This window comes from Pygocentrus nattereri, chromosome 1 (genome assembly GCF_015220715.1).
Source record: "Pygocentrus nattereri isolate fPygNat1 chromosome 1, fPygNat1.pri, whole genome shotgun sequence".
Classification (NCBI taxonomy): Eukaryota; Metazoa; Chordata; class Actinopteri; order Characiformes; family Serrasalmidae; genus Pygocentrus; species Pygocentrus nattereri.
In genome coordinates this window covers 32,303,949-32,327,894 of record NC_051211.1, presented here as the reverse complement: position 1 = coordinate 32,327,894, position 23,946 = coordinate 32,303,949, and the positions used below count along the sequence as shown (strand labels likewise).

Below are 23,946 nucleotides of genomic sequence, written 5' to 3'. Positions count from 1 at the left end.
ATGTAAGATGTAGCTCTTGCACCCTTTTCAAAACTGTACTCTTTCCAATTGCATATTCAGTCTAATCGTTTCCATGTACAATGGGTTCAGCTCTCAAAATTTTGAGGCTTCACATTAAGTCCTATGCGTTTTTTAACACTCTGAATCCTGAAAGATGAGAGAAAAAAATGGATTCTTTAAATAAGAGTGATGATAAATTGGTAATTTTTCTTTTAAGCACTCAACTAAAGATGCACACACTGGGTGCAAAAAATCTGCAGAAAAGAAGGGCATGAATAGACTAAAGCCCTATTCAGACTGGATTAGTCTTTCATGGGGAGATGGAGCGATGTCATTTACCTTAGGACGTCTGAAATGTTTTTGAATGAATCGCTAATGGGAGTTACTCTCTGCCTTCAGTCAGAATAAAACAGAAAAGATGTTAAAACAATTCATTTAGCTATTATTCTGTTGGCTCTAACCATGTATCTCTCAGTCTTAAGTGAATGCAGTGCGTCCCAAGCATTGGCTTGGGAATTCCCAGCAAACAGTCAACTTCACAGCATAAAATCTAACTTTTCTGTATTTTCTACATGTTCTGAGATGTAAACATGAGACAGGACAGTAACATTACATATCAGCTTGAAATTACCCACAGAGAGCAATGAGGCTGATGGCTGAAGTTGACATTTTATTCGGCAGTTTGTTCAAACTTTCCTGATCCTCCTCAAATGGCTCAGCAGCTACATTCTGGCACCTCAGGCATCATGGGAATGGGAAAATTCAAACAAGAAGCAGGCGAATAAGAAGCTGACTGCAGCCTCATGAGAGAACTCAACTAAGCACTTCTTCAAGTGTCTCCATATTTAAGAAATTTACTTTCCACAGGATATGACAGTCTTTTTCACGTCGATTCATATGGAATTAATATAACCTGAGATTATTTTTATGGCTCATTTTAAAGAAGGTAAAAGGCTTTGAAAACTTTACTGGTGCAGGAGAGCATAGTTCATAAAAATGACTGACATGGTCACTCAGACGGGACTAAAATCACAGAGAAACACAGTTAAAAAGGACATTTCCCCAACTACTCATGTAAAAATAATCTCATCCACGTGGAACATAAGATACACCTAGATAAACAAACAAATGGCTATAAACAGCTGTTATGTGTTACTAAGATTATCACTGTCATTCCTAAAACCTTTAGCTAAAGTCCACCATACATCATTAGAGCCATTGTGCTGCTTGTCGTATAAGCTATTGTCGCCCAAGCAAGATGAGCTGTACATTTCCTTGGACTGCAACCATAATAACAGTGTTCTGACTGCTCAGTTCGGAAAATCATACTGAGTTGTTCACAGTGAGTCCATCAGAATTAAACTCAATGTGAAAGACAGCATATGTCTACTTTCAAAACTTAACAACTCAGTGTGAATAGGCCTTAGAGGAGGAAAACTCATTTGAAAGAGCTTTAGGGAAGTATCACACAGCAGTGTAAGGTTGTTTTCTAGAGTAGAAGAACCGCAAAATGCTGATAAACACTATAATAAACAAGCATTACAAAACCACACAGTGTATTCATCAGTACTGTGTAGCTCCTCAAGTCTTCAAGACAACCTCACACTGCTTTGTTTCTAATCATTTTAATTTAAAGGAACATTTTTCACTGCTGTCCACAGATCATCCATAATAGTTAGATTTTCCCTCGCCACACATTTCCCTGCTTTTTCATGCTTGAATTTAACTTAATGAACTGAAAAGCATCTTGCATTGTCTTCTAGCATTTCTTTGGTTGGTATAGTGTAGTGGGTAACACCTCTGCCTTCTACTCTGTAGACTGGGGTTCAATCCCTGCCTGGGTAAACACCCTACACTATAACAATAAGAGTCCTTGGGCAAGACTCCCAACACTACCTTTGCCTAACTGTGTAAAATGATCAAATTGTAAGTCGCTCTGGAGAAGAGCGTCAGCCAAATGTAAATTTCTTGTAGCTTTCCTCCTTTAACCCTTGTGTGCTTTTCATTATATTGTTACTCAGTGGTCTCATGGACCCACCACATTATTGTTTATAAATCAATACAGCAATAACAAATTACATAAAAGTACCAGATGTTTCAAATATCACAAATGGTCAGCGTTGGGTTCTCCTTTAGCAGCTGTAGCCAGTCAGCAGCCTGTCCATGTTGTCCACCCTCACACATATGCACACATATACAAACACACACACACACACACACACACACCCACACACACTAACAGCAGACCACGTGGGAGGAGAACAAAGTGAAGGGACACAGCACCTCCACACCTCCTTTCATTCCCCACAGGTTCACCCAACACCACATCTGTAATATAAATGTACAGGGGGTGTATAGTGAAGTCACTGAAAATGTATTATCTTATATGTTCTTCACAGAAAATGAGCAAAGGCCAAGGGATCTGAGGTTGAAATAATAATACATCACATTTTTTTTCTTTTGGTCACCATTGAAAATGGGTCCCACAGGCCTGAACACCACACAAGGGTTAAGTGAACAAACAGGATAAACACAAGAAAAACAGCTGCTGAACACCAGCGTATAACATACAGTCATATGGAGAGATTTGAACAGCATCATTGCACAAAGAGAGTTTCAGTGTGTGTTTTAACACTAGATTGGAGAAGAAAACAGCCAAATACTTCTAGGTAAAACCTGATCTTCAGACCACGAAGGATCTTTTGGTGAACATATTAGGATTCAAAAGAAAAAGAAAATTTCGAGAGAAAATCTAAAATTCAGAAGAAGGTAAGGTGTCCTAAAACTTTTGACACCAGCAAACTGTGTGTGTGTGTGTGTGTGTGTGTGTGATGTGTTATCTCAATGTGTAAGCAGTCACCCTTAAACTTTGCAGCGGTCAGCAGAGTCCAGAACTTTCAGCCATCTTCATCACCCCACACACAAACAAACACACCCACACACACACACACACACACAGTGAATCTACACACTCTCTCCAGAGAGGCTGGAGGTCACGATAATGGAGACTGTCAATGTACTCTCATCCATCTCCTCTCCTCTGCCTCTCTTTCTCTCCCCCTTTCTGCCTCTCTGCTCTCTCTCTCTTTCACTTTCTTTGTCCCTCTATTTTTCACTCTGTCTGTCTCTCTCTCTATCTCTCTCTCTATTTTAGTCCTAGAGAGGCAGTTGCTGAATTTCTTCAGTACATGTTGAAAATACACAACTAAGTAACAAATTTAAGCCTATACCTGTATATAACCAACTATAACCAACTTTAACCAACTTTCCAGCACTGGATCAACGAAGCGGTCCTGATTACTTTCACTTTCCTTAAGGGCGAAATCTGAAATCTCCACTACCTCCAGTTACACTGGTAACTAATTAATTCTTCTCATCTTCGAAAGAATAAATTCTAAACATTTCACAGCTTAATTTACAAATTACTTCGACTGTGTTTAGCATAAATGGTTATTCATTAAATGCAGCATCTACCCCTTGAATTCTACTACAAGACCAAGGGCATACGTGGGTGGACATTGTTAGCGCTGTCTAAAGTTATGTTATACCACCAGAAATTGAAATTAACACCCATCGAGTACAAACTGATTGGCGAGAATTAAGCTGCATTCAGAGTCAAGGTTTGATATACTGCAACAACAGCTCAGCTGTAGCCATAGCAGTGGACCATGCAAATTCACAGAGCAAGATGCTGAATGCTGCTTACAAAAAATCACCTATTCTTTGTTGCTGCACTCACTACAGAGTCGCAAACTGCTTTCAGAATAAAACACCAACACCAGAACTGTGCATCAGGAGCTTCATGAAGTGGGTTTCCATGGCCAAGCAGCTGCACACAAGCCTAAGATCACTATTTGCAATGCTAACCATCAGCTGGAGTGGAGCATTATGTAGCCACTTGACTCTGGAGCAATGTTTTCTGGAGTGAAGAATCACACCACTATTTGGCTGCCTGATCCATGAATCTGAGTTTAACAGATTCCACAAGAACGTTACACACTGGAATGCACAGTGCAGTAAAGTTTGGTGGAGGAGGAATTATGGTCTGGGGCCCTTTTTAAGGGTTTGGGCTGGTCCCCTTAGCTCCAGGAAAGGGTAATGTTAATACTACAGCATATAAAGAAATTGTAGACAATTGTATGTTTTCTAACTTGTGACAAGACTCTTTTCTGTTCCGGCATGATTGTGCCACTGGGCACAAAGCTAAGTCCATAAAGACACTGTTTGATGAGTTTTGGTCTGGAGGAACTCCAGTGGCCTGCACAGAGCTCTAAACTCAACATCACTGAACACCGCCGAGATGAATTGGAACGTCCAGGCCTTCTCGCACATCGGTGCCTGACTTCATGAATGCTCTTTTGACGGAATGGGTACACATTGTTACAGACACGTTCCAAAATCTTGTGGAAAGCCTTCCCAGAAGAGCGGAGGAGGACGAACGTCATATTAATGCCCATAGTTTTGAAATGGGATGTCCAACAAGCTCAGATAAGCGTGATGGTGAGGTGTCCACATACTTTTGGCCACATAGTGTATTTAATCACAGATCACTAATTATTAGTGAGTGATGAGTGATTCTTATTCTTATTCTCTATTTTAAGTACCTTTAAGCGTAGTCTTACTGTTATGCAGTGACTGATTTAGAAAAGATTTTAAGTTAGTCTGGCTGCACAGACTATAACAGACTGCTGGTATTACTGACCATCCCTAATCAACAGGTATCAGAAATGAGATAAAAGAAAATCTTTTGCAAACTGAGCTGTGTTACACAACCATACAGTCCTGAGAATGCATTTCATTGCAGAAGCCTGTATATTGAAGTAACTGTCTTTCAACTATGTGTAGCCTAATCATTTTGTCTGCTTTTATTAGGTTTATTTAGAGATTTTTTAAAATAGGGACAGCGTAATTTATGTAGCAGATGGCCGAAGTACTGAACAAGGTCAAGGAGAAAGGTAGGCCTGCCTATTCTTTGTGGTTTGGAATTGTAGTCTACACTACATAAGATCCCTTGTGCTTGCAACAAATTAGTTAATCCATTTTTGAGGGGCTGGCCATTCCTATTTAAATGTTTTTCTTTTATCTATAGGGAAATGTGTCAAAATCACTGTCCATAGTAACTGACTACATACTACAGATGCAGCAGATAAGGATTACATTTAAGAAACATGGGAGCATTCCTTTAAACAACACTATGAGCGTGCCTGAATGACGGTGAATGCTTGCCTATGACATAATGTGAGGTAGACATTAAGGCAATGACAGTTTGGAGTGTATAGATAATGATACAGATAAGCTTCTTCCTGCTTATTTACACTGACACACCTGTAATGACATGCCTTCTACAGAGCATTTTACACAGCATTATGATTTCAGTGTGACTGCCCACAGCATTATGTTTCCCTTTAAGTAGAAATCTATTAATCCTGTTCTGCAGTGGGCTCTGTGTGATTTCTGTCTGTGGCTTTGCTGGATTTAGCTGGAATTTGTCTGTCTGATCTCCACAGCTGTAGTATTTGTGGTTTCGGTTTAGACAGATAAGTGAATTATTCAGTGATCTGCTGAGTAATCCAGTACAAATACTTCACAGTGACCCAACAGATACAAATGACCCCAAAAAGTTTGAGAATGATGTTTGAGATGATTTTCTTTGGAAATTATGAGAACATTGATTTCTGCAAAGTTTCATTCCTGCAAAGTTTCATCTCTGCAAAGGTTTAGCACGTAGCAGCTATGTGCTAATTCTTCATTTAGTTTCAATACTCAGCCTCATTAACAATTTAAGTGTATTTCTGCTCACACCACAATAATAGTACAAAACCCAATGTGGCTAGTTAGCTTAACTTTGTTTACGCTGGGTTGAAAAGATAAACTGAATTGTTTTGCAGACACTTTAGACCACATGTGTCAAACACATGGCCGACAGGCTAAACATGCTGCACTACAAACTCCAGCATGCACTGCAACATGCCGCTCTACCAGCAACAGTCTAAGGGACAGCAATTACACCTCAATCCTACCACACCTGTCACATCACCAAACAGACTGGCTGCATGTCAGCTGCAATTCAACCAGCATAAATACTACACATTCTATAAACACTCAGCAGCTCAGAAACTAATCCAGAAACTAATAAACTTGATTTCCAGCTCTTCTGCTTCACAAGCTTCAGATGCTCCTCGTCTTCCTACTCATACTCGCTCTCAGAACCAGATTACTCCTGTTCTCCATGATCTCCACTGGTTTTCTATAAAGTATTCACTTTAAACCTCTTCTGCTCACCTACAAAGCTTGTAACAACATAGCTCCTTCCTACTTGTCTGATCTTCTCCTTCTTTATAAACCCACCTGTATTCTCCACTTGTCCTCAGCTCATTTAATAACCATTCCTCTATTCAGTCTTCACAGTTTCAGCAATTGAGCATTCCTATTGAGCAAATATAGCAATCAACACATCAACATCCCATCCAAGATTACAATCTGGTGCACGTTTCTGTGATGTAACAGTGCTTTTGGACTTTACCTTCACATGGAAAAGTACAGAATTTGTATAAAACTGTCATTGACTTTATCTGCAAGAGTCACCAAAAACAAGAACTCCTTCAAGTATCTTTATGTCCTGTTGTTATTTGTAGTGGGTAGCGAGGAGGCGTACGCATATGCGGAGATAAGCAACGTTTATTATGGGCAAATCCAGGGTCGTAGTCCAAACGGTCCAGGGTCACAGAGCCAACACAGATTGATTGTGGGACAGACATGACAGTAACCAGAATCAAAAAAGCAGAACAATACAAAGACCAGCAAAGACAAAAGGGCAAAGCACAGGGCTTAAATACACAGGGTAAACGAGGGACAGGCAGGAAACAGGTGGAGACAATCAGGGGTGGAGTCATGAAACGAGGGGGCTGGACTAAAACAACACAAGGACAGGACTGCGAGGGGCCAATCGTGACACTATTAATCTTGAGCAGCTACCAAAACCCATCGAACAGGAATCTTCAGTACTGAATTGATGGCCAAAGGAAAAAGCGCACTTCCAGTTTTGGTGCCAAAGGATTTAGTACTTTGTGAAAAATGGCCAAAGTGTCTTCCTTAAGGTAAATAATGATTTGACAGTTTATTTTCTGAACTGTTATTAAAAGCACTTTTTAGCTACAACCCCTACAACCCTACAACGACGTTGGGACCTTGTGTAAAACATAAATAAAAACAGAAAACCTTTTCAACCTATATTCAATTGAATACACTACAAAGACAAGATATTTAATTATTTAATTGAATAAACTCTCTTGGTTTTTGCAAATAGGGTGGCGTGGTGGGTAGCGCTGTCACCTCACAGCAAGGAGGGCCTGGGTTCGATTCCCTGGCCGGGTGATCAGGGTCCTCTCTGTGTGGAGTTTGCATGTTCTCCCCGTGTCTGCGTGGGTTTCCTACGGGTTCTCCGGTTTCCTCCCACAGTCCAAAGACATGCAGTCAGGCCAATTGGACATGTTAAATTGCCCCTAGGTGTGAGTGACTGTCTGTGTCTGTCTGTCTGCCCTGCGATGGACTGGCGACCTGTCCAGGGTATATCCTGCCTTCCGCCCGAAGACTGCTGGGATAGGCTCCAGCACCCCCCACGACCCTGAAGGAGAAGCGGCTTGGAGGATAGAGGGATGGGTTTTTGCAAATATTCACTCATTTTGAATTTGATGCTGGCAACAAAAGACTGGAAAAGTTGAGGAATGCTCAAAAAACACCTGTTTGGAACATTCCACAGGTGAACAGGTTAATTGGAACCAGGTGAGTGTCATGATTGGGTATAAAGGGAGCATCTCTGAAAGGCTCAGTCATTCACAAGCAAGGATGGGGCGACCACCACTTTGTGAACAACTGCATGAGCAAATAGTCCAACAGTTTAAGAACGTTTCTCAACGTGCAAGTGCAAGGAATTTAGGGGTTTCATCATATACAGTCCATAAGATCATCAAAATATTCAGAGAATCTGGAGAAATCTCTGCAAGTAAGCGGCAAGGCAGAAAACCAGCATTGAATGCCCGTGACCTTCGATCGCTCAGGCGGTATTGCATTAAAAACCAACATCATTCTGTAACAGATATTACCACATGGGCTCAGGAACACTTCAGAAAACAGTGAACACAGTTCGTCGCTCCATCAAGTGCAAGTTAAAACTCTGCCATGCAAAGCGAAAGCCATATATCAACACCACCCAGAAACGCCGCCGGCTTCTCTGGGCCCGAGCTCATCTGAGATGGACTGACGCAAAGTGGAAAAGTGTCCTGTGGTCTGACGAGTCCACATTTTAAACTGTTTTTGGAAATCATGGACGTCGTGTCCTCCGGGCCAAAGAGGAAAAGGACTGTCTGGATTGTTATCAGCGCAAAGTTCAAAAGCCAGCATCTCTGATGGTGTGGGGGGGTGTTAGTGCCCATGGCGTGGGTAACTTGCACATCTGTGAAGGCACCATTAATGCGGAAAGGTACATACAGGTTTTGGAGCAACATATGTTGCCATCCAAGCAACGTCTTTTTCAGGGACGTCCTGCTTATTTCAGCAAGACAATGCCAAGCCACATTCTGCACGTGTCACAACAGCGTGGCTTCGTAGTAAAAGAGTGCAGGTACTAGACTGGCCTGCCTGCAGTCCAGACCTGTCTCCCATTGAAAATGTGTGGTGCATTATGAAGCGCAAAATACGACAACGGAGACTCTGTCAACGAAGAACTGTTGAGCAGCTGAAGTTGTACATCAAGCAAGAATGGGAAAGAATTCCACCTACAAAGCTTCAAAATTAGTGTCCTCAATTCCCAAACACTTATTGAGTGTTGTTAAAAGGAAAGGTGATGTAACACAGTGGTAAACACGCCCCTGTCCCAACTTCTTTGGAACGCGTTGCAGGCATCAAATTCAAAATGAGTGAGATTTGCAAAAAACAAAGTTTATCCGTTTGAACATAAAATATCTTGTCTTTGTAGTGTATTCAAATTAATATAGGTTGAAAAGAATTTGCAAATCATTATATTCTGTTTTTATTTATGTTTTACACAACATCCCAACTTCATTGGAATTGGGGTTGTATTTTGTTGCTGATACAGTATATGCCCAGGGTGTTCCCAGGCTCCCCTGATGACCTGCCCAAAATGTGTGTGTGTGTGTGTGTGTGTGTGTGTGTGTGTGTGTGTGTGTGTGAGCAGATTACTATATTTTATTTCTATTTCTTAATTATTTACATGTATTTATATTTAAAGCAATTTTTTATTTATATTTAAAGTTATTGCAACCAACACAGACAACCGACTCATCTGTATTAAAAATAGGGTGTCACAATTTTAATTTTACATTTTAATCTTCATTTTATCTGAATATTCTTTGCGAATAAAATAGTCAGATCAGATTTTATGCTACAAAACAAGTTTGGGACATCAGACCTGATAACACACATTTGAACAGTTTCCACTGCTCTATTATAAACGGACTCCATGACACTCCTGATAACAGGAAATGACCATTGACATAAGAAAAACAAAACGTCCCCTCATTGCAATCAAAATCATTCACACTTTGTGTTTCTGTATTTAAATGTGTTTTTTTTTGTCTAAGAAAATGACTTGCTGAACTGCACGCTTGCTTTGAAAATCAGACTTTGACCAAAACATATAAGCAATATCAATACTGACTTCCTTCTTCTGTGTGGGACATGCACACCGATCAGGCATTACATTATGACCACCTCCTTGTTTCTACATTCATTGTCCGTTTTATCAGCCCCACTTACTGTATAGCTGCACTTTGTAGTTCTACAATTACAGACTGTAGTCCATCTGTTTCTCTGATACTTTGTTAGCCCCCTTTTACCCTGTTCTTCAGGGGTCAGGACCCCATCGACCCTCACAGAGCAGGTACCCTTTGGGTGGTGGGTCATTCTCAGCACTGCAGTAACACTGACGTGGTGGTGGTGTGTTAGTGTGTGTTGCGCTGGTCTGAGTGGATCAGACACACCAGTGCTGCTGTAGCAGTGTTTGCTCAGTGGTAATGAGTTTCAGAATTGTGTAAATGTATGGAGCTGGAGAACGGACTGCCGGCTGAGCAGCGAGTGAGCAGCGCTCGTTACTCTGACGTAGCAAGAAGCTGCTTGTTAAGGAACTATAATTTGGCAAAAGGAACTGCTGACAATAAAACGTATTAATTAAACAATAAATATTAAATTAACTGCCTTTTAATTTAAATGAACTTTTATTTCTTACTTCATTTATGAACTGTTGTATAAAAGCAATAGAACACTCGAGGCTGTGTGTTATCATGACCAAATCTCAGCCGTGACGTTATTTTGCGATAACACACTCCCTCTTGTGTTCTAATGCTTAGTATTGTGATGCGAAAGGCACAAAATATATAATGAAAATTGTGTATTGTGACTAATTAAAACAATGTGAAAAGCTAGTCATCCTCAAACTTTTGACAGGTAGAATGTGCATGTATACGTATGTGTATGTGCTTGTGTGTGTGATTGTTCAGGGGGCACACAGCACTGACAAGTCATGTTGTGAGTGATGGTGTGGTTAACAGTGATTGAGGGGTTGGGGGACGGCGTAATGGACCCACCACTGGGCAGACAGTAATGGGTGGGTTTTTTCCATCGCAGAACCGGAGACAGTCTGAGCTCTGCTGATGTAAATGCATCATTCAATTACATTAGCCCTATCACAGACATGCACTGTACATCCTGAATACACAGCACCTGCTTTAAAGGGCCTCTATCATAGAAAACCAAATTTTCCTCACTGTGTGGAATATGAGTAATGTAGCTTATAAACAGGGCTACAAACTATACCTTTCACTTTCAGTCCATACATTATAAAATAAAATAAAATGCTAAATCTGAATTAATGTTTGTTTTTGTGATGTCACAAAACCCACTATATTTACAAATATCCACCTATTCAACCTACAGCAGTTTAGTTTCACCCATTCAAACAAGGAAGTATTTAGACCAGATTGCTTTGAGAGTGAGGCACAAAAGAGGGCAGCCAATCAGAAATAATTTACATATATTAGTTTTGAAGAGCACAGGAACAGAAATAGCCTGTTTAATATTAAGGGATAGAAAGAGGTTGGAAATGTTACTACTGCAAGTGGACCTCAAGGAAAATAAATTAAAAAAAGAAAGTTTTAACATTTTTAAAAGCAGATATTGCTTGTACAACAGGACACCTTCCTAAAACTGGCAAGCATCAGGCACAGTATTCATAACCATTTCATGTAATTACCTTTCATGATGTAGACTTTAGAGGTATTAAACTCTTCAGATGTCTGGTGTTTCACACTAACCCTCTCTGAATAACTCTGTTTAGATCTCACTGATTTAATTATGCAGAATTTTCTGCAGAAAAAACAGATAGAATTACCCTTAAAACCTTGACACAGTTTGAGAAAAGAGATGATTTATGGATACAGTTTGCATTGCAGTGCTTACAGCTCCAGTGTAAAACTAAAGAAGCAAACTTCAGATACCAAACACGTCCTGTCTGATCAACTACATTTGTGTAAGTCAGATTTTTTTTTAACAAACTATCATTTTAAGTCTTTCCCAACCAAGTGAAAGCAGTTTACTGAACCTTTAGTGTTCTAGTCCAGCTCCCATCAGCCTGGAGCAGGTAAATGAGAAGTGTCGAATAATGACTGCTTGACTGAATGTGTTCAGAGATGTAATAGAACACAAACACAGTCTTTAACATGTGGTTTAAATGACACCTTCTGGTTTGACTGCTATCTTACTGAGTCTAAGAGGTAGATAGATAGGTAGATAAGGCTTTATTGTCATTCGCATCACATGTGGTACATGAGGTGGAACGAAACATTGTACTCACGGTCCAGTCAACTCCCAAGTAACATAAACAATAAACAGAAGGTGCAAATAAAGGGTGCAAATAACAGCAGCATGAACCACAGCAGCATGAGTACGAGGTAGAAGGTGTACATCTTAATACTGGTAATGTATAAAGTGACATGTATAAATTGACATGGGTAGGGGTGATATAGTGGGGGCATTGGTTCAGTACAGCAGCAGAGATAAATAAGCGGACACAAAGTGCCATTGCAGTGATGTCTAATTGCAATTTGGATGAGAGGTTGAGTTGAGAACAACAGTCTGTTTAAACGGAACAGACAGAAAAGTTTGCTTTTGTTTTTTCACCGATATTTTTCAGATGTAACATTATTTACATAATGATTCATTGGTTTTCTTTTCCAAACTATCATTTAAAGGACATACTGGAACCCGACGATGGTTTAAACACCCGAAAGGTTTGAGTGCTGTTGAGTGCTCATATCACAAGGGAGTAAAATGAGTGGCATTTGGCTTTACACTCAAGCTAGCACTGTCACTAATACTTACTAAAACTAACATTTACAGATGTGATACTCCAAACCTTTAAAATGGTAACGTGTTCTGAAGTAACAAAGAAAACATGATCATTTGTATTGAGAATTTCTGAAAATCCAGGCACTTTTTCAGGTGTCCTATGTAGACTGAGGAGAGGAGAAAAACCATTGTGCATCAGAAAGTCCGTTTTCAGTACAGTAAGTACAATTATGCCTCATATTTTTAATAACCAGGCACAGTCAGTTGTGTAACCGGCCACAGAAACATGATTGCTCATGGCAGTCTAATATAGCCATCGCCTCAGGAGGTCAATGAAACATGGGCCGAATCATGTGCTCTTTTCTACTGAGCAAGATAAGATAGAAATTAAAGATGACCCACAGCACATTACAACATTGAGCCAGAACAAACGATGCTCTGTTATGAATAGTCAACGCTGTTGTATCACACTTATTAACATATCCAGAACAGATGGTCTAATACACTATAATTATAGTTAACAAAAGCATGTTGTAATTTTAGGTTAAGTATTTCTCTCTCATAAACACAGAAATTCAGAGGAAAGCGCCGATTCAGAATCTTTTAAATCCACACTACATTTGTTGAAATATTCAACTGTTATTATTAAGTGATAATTTTTAAATCCCACAAACTGGGAAATTCCACCTCCGCATTTAACCAATCCGTGAAGTGAAACACCACATACACACTAGTGAGCACACACACACTAGGGGCAGTGAGCACACTTGCCCGGAGCGGTGGGCAGCCCTATCCACAGCGCCCGGGGAGCAATTGAGGGTTAGGTGTCTTGCTCAAGGACACCTCAGTCATGGACTGTCGGTGCTAGGGATCGAACCAGTAACCTTCCGGTCACAGGGTCGGTTCCCTAACCTCCAGCCATGACTAGCCTTATTTTGTGCAATTTTTTCAACACAGAAACAGAAAAAAGTCTGGTTGACTTGAACCTGTCTATACAGAATGTAAACTGAATATTAATGAAATGTACTACCATCACTGACTACTAGCCCTGAACCATTTTCATTGAAAGCCTGAATGCTGAATGTAGGGTGCCTAACCGCCAGTTAGTTGTGGTTGTGATATTTCAGCACATGTATGTTTGTTTCCTTCTAACAGGTCAAACTCATCTATAGGCAGCTCACAAGTTGTGTTATTGGGTTAAATTTCAACATTTAAAAGGAGCTGATCTCTGCAGAATTCAATGGTTGAGATGTAAACAAAGTAATTCAGAGTAGTGAGATGTAAGTGGTTCATTGTAAAGAAACCTAGCAACTCAGATTTCTTTACAGAGAAAGGAACCAGGGGTCATAATGTCTACACAAATATAGCTATTATTTACTATCTGAAGCCACTAGTGAATATATACATGTATACATGAGATTTACATGTAATGTTGTTGGTGGTAATACAGTGGTAAATCTAAAATAGGTTTCTTTCTGCAGTGTTTTGTCAAATCAAACAACTCTGGATGATTTTGTTAACAATTTAGCCATTTAATTAGGCAGAAATTTCTCTTTTAAAACGTATGACCAAGTTGTTGATAATGTAAGCTGCAATAAAAATTGCAGCTCTAGCAATCTGAAACTTGCACTCTTTGAAACTTACGCATTAAGACAAATGGTCCTCATTCACAAATATTTATAAATTTTAATATTCACAAATAAGTTTTTCCTCAATTTGTTCTTGAGAAAGGTCCTAAGAAAACATCAGCTCCATGATGTGTTCTTAAACCACAGAACTGTCCGCTTGAGTATGTGTAGATTCAGTTCTTACTTAAGAACAAATCCCAAATAAGAACACAGTGTGGAAAGTCAGAGAACCACAGACTGACTGTATGCCACTGTCGGCCCACCACCCTGATTACTAATAACTCATTTTTAACCTCGTCAGAAAGTAAATGCACATAAACTTATTTTGAAAAATAAAGACAAGTGTTGTAAACAATTAAGAAAAAACTTAAATAATAATGATTTTGTTGGAGATGTTGTTTGTACTGAATTGGTTACTGCTGTCTTGCTTGTGTAATGAACTGTCTGCTCTGAAGCAGCGGCTCGCTGCTCTCGTAAAGCTGATGAACCGCTAAGAGAAGCCGCTCGCCATTCTAACCAGCTGCTCCAAGTCTGCACACAGACCTTCAGCGGTCAACAGAGGGATGAGGAAAGTCCTCTGACACTGTATGATTAGCATCTTTTAACAAGCTTATTTCAAAAGCAAGAGTTTTTAAGCAGAAGGAAAAATATTCTTAGCAGGGACGTTACTGAAAAGAATATTAGCTTTCAATAGGAAAATATTCTTAACAGGAGAGAAACTGAGAAATAAACGCATTATGTGTATGTGCACATGTCCATTTATTTTAAGATTTATTGTACATACATTCATTGCTGTCATTAATTATACTGATTTCAAGATTAGTCATGAATCTTAATCCGAATGACCTGAATATGACTTACTGAATATAACTGACTTTATGTATGATATTGCATTACAAACAGTTTATTTAAACCATTTTACAGAGAAATAATCATTAAAAATGTATAAATATGTATAAATATAGTGTGTGCTGCAGGGATTTTTAAACACCTGTGTCACTGCTGAACTGAGAATAGTCCACCAACCAAAAATATCTAGCCAACAGTGTCCTGTAGGCAGCACAACAAAGTGAGTACATCCCTCACATTTCTGCAAGTATATTATTACATCTTTTCATGGGACAACACTATAGAAATGAAACTTGGATATGGCTTAAAGTAGTCAGTGTACAGCTTGTATAGCAGTATAGATTTACTATATCCAAAGTGTGCCCAATTGTGTTGATGTGCGTCCCTGGTGTCATGTGACTCGTTAGAGTTACAAGGTTCCAGATGTGAATGGGGAGCAGGGCTGTTACAATTCGAAAGATAAACTTATTTGGCTCAGATGATGTCCAGCATGTGTAGTGGCACCCTGGTGAGGAGTATCAAGTCTCTTGAGTATCTTGCCTAGAATCAAGCATGGTGGTGGTAGCATCATGGTCTGATGCTGCATGTGTGCTGCCGGCACTGGGGAGCTGCGGTTCATTGAAGGAAACTTGAATTCCAACATGTACTGTGACATTCTGAAGCAGAGCATGATCCCCTCCCTTCAGAAACTGTGGCATATGGCAGTTTTCCAACAAAATAACGACCCCAAGCACACCTCCAAGATGACACCTGCCTTGCTGAAGGTAAAGGTGATGGACTGGCCAAGTATGTCTCCAGACCTAAATCATCATGGAGGAGTCGAAGAGGATTCCAGTAGCAACCTGTGCAGCTCTGGTGAATTCCATGCCCAAGAGGGTTAAGGCAGTGCTACATAATAATGGTGGTCACACAAAATATTGACACTTTGAGGACAATTTGGACATGTTCACTGTGAGGTGGACTCACTGGGTTACCAGCTATTTAAGACATTAATGGCTGTAGAGTAAATCTGTACTGCTATACAAGCTGTACACTGACTACTTTAAGTTATACCCAAGTTTAATTTCTATCGTGTTGTCCCGTGAAAAGATATAATAAAATATTTGCAGAAATGTGAGAGGTGTGAGATACTGTGTGCGTCTGTGTGTGTGTGTGTGTGTGTGTGTGTGTGTGTATATATATATATATATATATATATATATATATATATATATATATATATATATATATATATATATATCATTATTAATTAATATTCTCTACATTTTGTTCATTCAAATATTAACACTTTTCTCAGCAAATAAAACACATACTACACAAATAAATAGATTGAAAATGTGTCTGGGGTCCCTAAGACTTTTGCACAGTACTACCTATTACCTACCTATATATATATATATATAGATAGATAGATACAGACATATACGTGCATGTGTGTGTGGTTGTGTGGGCTCTTCAGGTTTGTTATTGACCAGTGAGGTGCATTTTTATTGTTTGGCCTTTTGTAAAATAATGAACAGATACTTTTATTACTAATACGATTAACAGTGACAGTCCAAGGTCCAAGTCTCAGTACTTGCCCTTGCAATTTGCAAATGCTAGTGCGAGCTCTCAACATCAGACTCTACACTAAGACCACACAGACATAGCGTCTGTGAACTTTCATTGCAAAAAAGGCAGAATTTTACGTCTTCCATAGCTGGAAAATAATATGTAAACGTGTGGTGAATCACAGACTCAGAGGCAACCGCCAGTATGGTCTCGGTAATGGAGGGTTTCAATTCCTGGAAAACATCAATGCATGTCATGTGCTATAGAGCATATATACAGTGGCACCAAAATGTATTTGGACATTTGAGCCACACTATATAGCACCAAAAAGGGTTCTTCTATTGTTGCAAGCTTGACATCAGAATAAAAGAAGAACTTTTTGTTGTTATATATAATATAACAATATAGAACCACAGACAACAAGGGTTCTTTGAATGTTCATGGTTCTATATACAACCGTTTTCTTTACTAAAAAAAGCCTTGAAGAACCATCTTTTTTAGGAGTGCAGAATCTGGATCGTATAGCACGCATGACAATCTGCATGACCTTCATGAAGATATGGATGATCAGGGACGTCTTTACGAAAATGATTAGGGTGGCTATGGACTTCCAGTGTTAGAAATTAGAGAACCATAATATGGATACCAAACTCGTCTAGGCTGAAATCACAAAAATCACAGTGTTCCCCAAATGTAGAAGATCAGCCAAGACATGTTTGGTGTCTGGAGCTTCTTTAGGTTTGTGATGGACCTGTAAGGCTAATGTAACTGACCAGTAAAAGAAGCTCATACCTTGCCAATAAGCATTAAGCTAGCTGCATGCCTTTCAGACACTGTATACTTGCAGTTCTGTACAAAAATAAAGGACAACTGCATAATAGGCCAGTATCATACATAATCCAGAGCAGGACTTCAAAAGGACCTTCTGATCTTTGGATGAGTTTCCATATTTCAGCGCTTTATTTGAGATGCGGGACCCTTTGCACCCACTTAGTACTGACTTTAGTATTGGACATCTCACTACAGAATATGGGCTTAGACTGCATGGCCAAACTTCTACAACAGTCAGGATGAACGTTTCTTAACTATATTTTATGACTAAGTGAGCAAAATGATATATACATGATGTTTTATCCCTTCAAATTGCCAAAAGGGTCAAGAAATGAAAAATGCATTTTTACTATGCAAATAAAGGCGAATGATCCCAGAGTGTAGGGAAGGGCAAAAGAGACCGTGTGGCCAGAACTACGATCCAATTGTAACAATAAAAATCCAGGAGTACATCACAGACCAGTGTGGTGACAACATTGAAAACAGCACTGAAATCAGCATTATTGCCCAAAGGCTGTAGAAAGGGAAGGGCAGGGCACTGCTCACAGAATTTTAACAGCCCTAAATCCTCACAGCGTCACAAGACACGTCCTCACTGATAATACAGAACTGCAGCACTTTGATCCAAAGCTCCTTAACCCACCGTGCTTTGCTCAGGCTATTTTATGTTTTGCCATCCAAAAGATAACAGGACCCCATGCCTTGGACACATTAACCAGAGGCTGGTTGATGCAGCCAGCCTAGCAAACTAAAGATTTGAGGGGAATTATTAACAGATGAAGCATGTAAGACGTGTAAAATACAGCAGTTGTTTATCCAGTTTATCCAGCTTAGTTTTATTGCTATTTGAAAGTTCAGAATAATATTAAATGTCACTGTCAGCTAAACTGAGACGTGCCTAGTGCTATCAGGCTATCAGGTTCTATTCACACCTAAAGGTGACTTGTGGTACTGGCCAAGAAAGCATTCAAATGGCTGGTAGTGTTCATGGATTAAGGGTCCAATTCCTTTACGTTACCTCAGGGGAAGTAAACCTGAGGGGAATGTTTGTGGACCATGTAGTGAGACGCTTCTTGAAAAATTACAGAAATGTAAAGACGGTGCCACCAAGCAAACACCACACCACACCACAACACACTGAATCAAGGCACTGGGAGACCTGGCGCCACTTAACGACTTAATTCAGTTTTACAGAAGTGTTACCGAAGGCCACAACAGATAATAAAGCCCTTTAAAGCGCATATGTCTAGAAATGACAAACAAAGTATTTTATTAATTAAACTTTGGCTGATTTTATCTCATTTACCCTCCAAACGCGGGAAACGCGTTCGTGTTGTCGTTGCCACAGTAACGGAACGTGCTAACACGGCTAAACAAAGTTACTTTTCCCACCCGTATTCCGTCAAGTCCCGCCTTCAGTGACAGGATTGGCTAGAAAAATTCCTCATGCGCTATGACTGGCTAGCAGGATTGTCTGTTGGCAAACTGCTTCTGAGTGTGAACTATTAGCCAATCTTAGATGCGTCTATCGCAAGAGGCGGGATACTATTAGCCAATCGAAGCGCAGGAGGTGGGACTTGTCTGAATTAGAGTGGGTTAAAAAATAACGCCCCCTTTTAACAGTCATCTACTGTAACATGCCAGCATCTAAGCGGTTCATAAACAAGTCGCCAACTGCTAAATGTCTCCTTTGTCGCCTCTTAACCTGATAAGGCTAAGTAAACTGTAAAACAGCTGTAAATTGTAGCTATGTGAGCTACTGTAAACTGTAAAGCGGCTGTAAACTCTAGGCTGCGAAACCCTTAGCTAACTAAAACTTTAATGGGCAAAAATAGGTGAGAACTGTAGCGAGCACCGCCACCGGAATCCGTAATCTGGAAACCAGCTGTAAAACTACTGCAAAGCAGCTGCAAGCAGCGCTAGTTTGTGAACTATAAAACTACCTGAAAGCTGCAAACTAGCTGTAAACAATATTTAACAGCTGTAAAATACAAACTAGAAAGAGTTTCTGGGAAACCGCTACACAAACAACAGCCCATCCACACTGCTTACATTTTTCTACAAACATAAACAAAGCCATTCGCCCTCGCTGCACGTAAAAGAGTCTGTTTTGAGAGTCAGCTCACCTTGCTGGACACATTTGAGGCGGACGGGGTCTTTGCTGTGCCTGACCACGGCCAGCACGTCTCGGACGGTCAGTCCCGCAACTGGAGTGTCGTTCACCTCCAGCAGCAGCTCGTCCTGGGCTAGCGGGCAGCCGTGAAGGTCCAGCAGTGGAAACTGGCCGATCTCCGCGCCTCCCTTAACGCTGAACCCGAGCTGCCCCTCTCCGTCCCGGCTAAGCACGACCTCATGGACCCTGTTGGTCCAGTGGTTCTTCTTCTTCTTCTGCCTCAGGTTTTTGGACATGTTTGGATCACAGCAGGACTGCCACTGAGCAGCGACTTGTATCAGGTAAGTCCAAGACCAAGTTGAAGTCTGGACTGTCCATTGTCCAGAAGATGATTTTGAAACTGCGTTACTGTAAACTAAACTGAGAAGGGAGAGAAAAAAAAGAAAAAAAAACCCTCCTCGCCAAACAGTTGCAGACAACTGAGCCGGATGTGATGTCTGGATGGAGGAGGAGAACAGAGGAGAGGAGAGGAGGAGAAGAGGAGCGAGCGAGGGAGGGAGGGAGAAAAGAGAGAAAAGAAAAGTAGCGGAACTTCCATCACACCATCGCCTCTGGGAGCGTTTCGCCTTTGCCTTCAGGGTTGCCAGATTGGAACGAAGGCTGACAACTTTACCGTTTCTTGCTGGAAAAAACTCTATGAAAGACTCTATGTCTTTCACCACTCTATGAAAGACTCGACGATCAAATAGTACTACAATTCAAGATTAACATTTCTCAACATAAAATTGCAAAAAACGTTTGCTTTTCATTTGCGGTACATACTATCATTAAACAATTCAGAGACTCTCAGAGAAATCTCTGTAAAGAGACAAGGCTGAAAACCTGTATTTACTGGTTGTGATCTTTGGGCCATCAGGTGGCACTGCATTAAAAAAAAGACATGGTGGAAATTGCTACATGAGCTCAGAAACACTTCTAAAAACCACTGTCTGTGAAAACAGTTTGTCACTGCATCAACAAATGCAAGTTAAAAATCTAAAACACAAAGAAGAAACCACATGTAAAAAGGATCCAGAAATGCTGCCACCTTCTCTGGGCCTGAGCTCATTTAAAACCACTCAGCTTGTTATCAGTGCACAGTTCAAAAGCCAGTATTCATGATGGTATTGGGGTGCATTAGTGCACATGGCATCGGTGACGTGCACATCTGTGAAGGCACCATTAACGCTGAACCTTATATACATGTTATGGCAACATGTGCTGCCATCCAGACAGTGTCTTTTTCAGGGAAGGCCTTGATTATTTCAGCAAGACAATGTCAAACAAAATTTTGCATGTATTACAACAGCATTGCTCCATCTTAAAAGAGTCCAGGTGCTAACCTGGCCTGCCTGCAATCCAGACCTGTCACCACTAATAACATTTGGCACATCATTAAAAAAATACCACAAAGGAGACCCTGAACTGATGAGCAGTTGAAATCATATGTTAAGCAAAAATGAGAAAACATTTCATTTTCAAAAATACAGCAGTTGGTCTCCTCAGTTCCCAAATGCTTACAGAATGTTGTTAAAAGAGGAGGCGATGAAACACAGTGGTAAACAGGCCCCTTGTCCCAACTTTTTTACAATGTGTTTTTGGCCTCAAATTCAAAATGGGCATATATTTTTCAAAAAACAACAAAATTTGGAAATGGGATTGTAGATAGATAGACAGATAGATAGATATACTAACAACCATAAATAATAAAATCACTAATATTATTAAAATACTGTAATTACTATTATGAATAGTGACATTAGTAATAATCAAAAATAAAACTATTTTGTGCAAACTACCACACTAGTTGGCCATTAGCTTGACATTAGGTTTTTTCAAGGACTTGTCCAACGGACAAGGATATCTACTTTTTATTCGTCTGAAGACCAAAATCACACAGGAAAGGTCAACAGCAACATCCACAAATGACTACTGATTTCAATGAGTTTATTCAAATTTTCTGAACAGTGCAGAACAGTTTTTAATATATGTGTGTGAGAAGGAGAGAGAAATTGAAGAGAAAATAATAAAATAAAAAAAAGTCTCCAGGACTCTTACAGACACACACACACACACACACACACACACACACACACAGCATACTAGCTATCATGGCTTCTGCACTAGACAGCATGCCCAAACAATAGTATCTGGATGATAACACCTTCCTAGGCACATACATGTAATCAAACATGTTCCAACCGTAATACAGAGCTACGCAGTTCAACTGACCCAGGAGAAAGAGAGAGTAACGGCAACTAGCTGAGAGAAAGCAATGGGCTATCAGCGGCCATTTGTGGTTTATCAGGCTCTACAGAGATGAAATCTATTTGTCACAGCAAGTTTACGTGGGCAAAACTGACCTCTCAGCAGATCTTGACTTCAGTGGGTTTAAAAATGATTCACCGTTTACTAAAATAGAACATATCCATTAAATTCAGACTGTTGCCAGTTGCACAAATGGATAGATGATAATACCTGAAGCAGAAGTTTTTAACCCGGGGTTGCGACGTGGTCCCAGGGCCAGTCATGAGAGTGATTCTACAAGACATGCACGTTATCACGCACAGAGAAAATCATTTTGATGAGTGCATAGAAGCTCTACTGAATGGCTCTGCCTACTGGCTAATGTCGATAATGAACTTCTATTGGGTGAGCTCATTACTGAAGGAGGGTCTTGACTGACCGCTACACTGGAAGCATTTTTTAGCATTTTGTGCTAGCTAAGCAATGCAAGCCCACTAAATGAGCAGACTTACAATTTCATTATTCTTCTGTCATTCCTTCAAAGTGTATAGTGGTGTGGTTTGGTGGCCGGGTTGGCAAAGAGGTGGTTGCTAGATATGTTAATCCCAAAAAGCAACGCACTGTAAAAAGGTTGAGAACCTCGGAACTAAACTATGTGGGAAATCAGACTTGCTGTTGATAAAGTCAGACAGCTAAGCTGCAACTGCTATAGCAGATAAGCAATCAAAGCTAATTTGCTCCCCTCAGACTTTGGCACGTTATTTTTTTGAGCTGTTTTTTAGATGCTGGCTGATCTTTCACATTCTAAAAGCACTTATCGAATAGTAGTTTCTTTCACTTTTTACCTCTTATGAATAGAGGTGGGTAATCCAGGTCCAAAAAGTAAAAATCCTCCCCAGGATTTTGTTCCAACGACTTGACCAAATACTGATTGAATATTCTCATATTGAATGTCCTTCTTGGTGCATCATCATCTGAATATTTCAGGTTTAAATAGATTGTAACCACTGCAAGGTTCAATGACACTTTCACCATCTTGTACCTTTGCACTCCAATACAGGACCAATGGTCGACAATGTGTCTGTGAATAGTTTACAATCATTAGCCAAAATAACGAGCATTGCTCTTTTTCAGTATCTGAGTCTCACTCTTTGTGCCCAGAAGTAAGCATTCCCCAAGAGTGTCTAAGTAACTGACTGCCACAATGCATCATGGACAATGCACTGTTTTTTAAAAAATAAATATAAATAAAGCTTGTGGAAACCTTAGCTGGAATAAATATGTGCATTTAATCATTCCTGGTTCAATATTTGGGTTGTGTAGGCCAGTACAGCAGTAGATTATTCCTTTAAGGCCAAAATTCACTTAAAATGTTTTTGCAAGTGGCCACACGACTTACAAAATGTGACAATGATCAACAAAATGGACAGCATGGTGAGTTGATTATGAATATTTCATTACATATTGGAAATATGTGAATTTAGTATTCATATTAAACTACAACAAATGTTGTGTGGTGTATTATAAACATACTAAGCTAAAATCTGAAATATTACAGGACAAACACATATTAACCTCTCAAATTAAATGTCAGCTTATTTTTAAGTCTCACTTTATTTGGATAGGCCCCAATAGGTTATCTGTACTATATGCCAAAAATCAATAGATTTTGAACAATGTTAAGAATATGACTAAGATTAGTAACAAGGCTAGGTTTAGGACCAGGGTGATGCCTGGTTAAGAAGCATTTACAGTGCGCTATCCAAATAAAGCATTATTCAGCAGTGATTACAAATATAATAAAATGGACAGATACAGAATAAAACAGTGGGTTTCATAATATCAACTTAGTAAAATCGGCAAATGCAGCTCAAATAATGGCAGCTCAGTTTATTCTTTACAGCTCAATGAGATTAAATAGAGCCTAATTGAGTGTGATTATGCCTCTGGGCAAACTTTTGCAATGGAAACTGTTCATCAGCCAAACAGCAAAACACTCAATTTAAAACAACTAGAAGAATCATGGGCCTCATTCACCAACTGCTCTTAAGAAACAATTTCTTCTTAAAACCTTTTGCACAGTTTTACAAAGATTCTGACCTTCACCAGTGTTTTCTTATTTGGGATTGAACAGAATCTGTACACACTCAGGAGCACAAAGGTGCCAACAGTTCTGTGGTTTAAGAACATGCTATGAATCTGACATCGATTTACTCTTAGGAAAAAAAGTCTGTGTCTAGAAAAAAACTTAACATCAAGATATTGACGATGAGACCCGATGTCCTCTCAATGTACTCAAAACACACACCAGTGAGTTTTAATTTACAC

General features: G+C 39.8%; 1 protein-coding gene across 6 annotated transcripts in view; it reads right to left on the bottom strand.

Annotated features, from left to right (window-relative positions):
• magi2a (membrane associated guanylate kinase, WW and PDZ domain containing 2a) overlaps nucleotides 1-19,806 on the bottom strand; it is a 310,258-nt gene extending 290,452 nt beyond the window's left edge. For 5 of the 6 annotated variants that reach the window (XM_037541066.1, XM_037541071.1, XM_017707589.2 and 2 more), the window contains exon 1: nucleotides 19,346-19,806. In XM_037541066.1, coding sequence (XP_037396963.1) covers nucleotides 19,346-19,628 — 283 coding nt within the window. In that variant the 5' untranslated portion in view covers nucleotides 19,629-19,806. The remainder of the gene's footprint in view (nucleotides 1-19,345) is intronic. The other variant, XM_017707590.2, reaches the window with a different exon arrangement.
• Nucleotides 19,807-23,946: the final 4,140 nt, after the last annotated feature.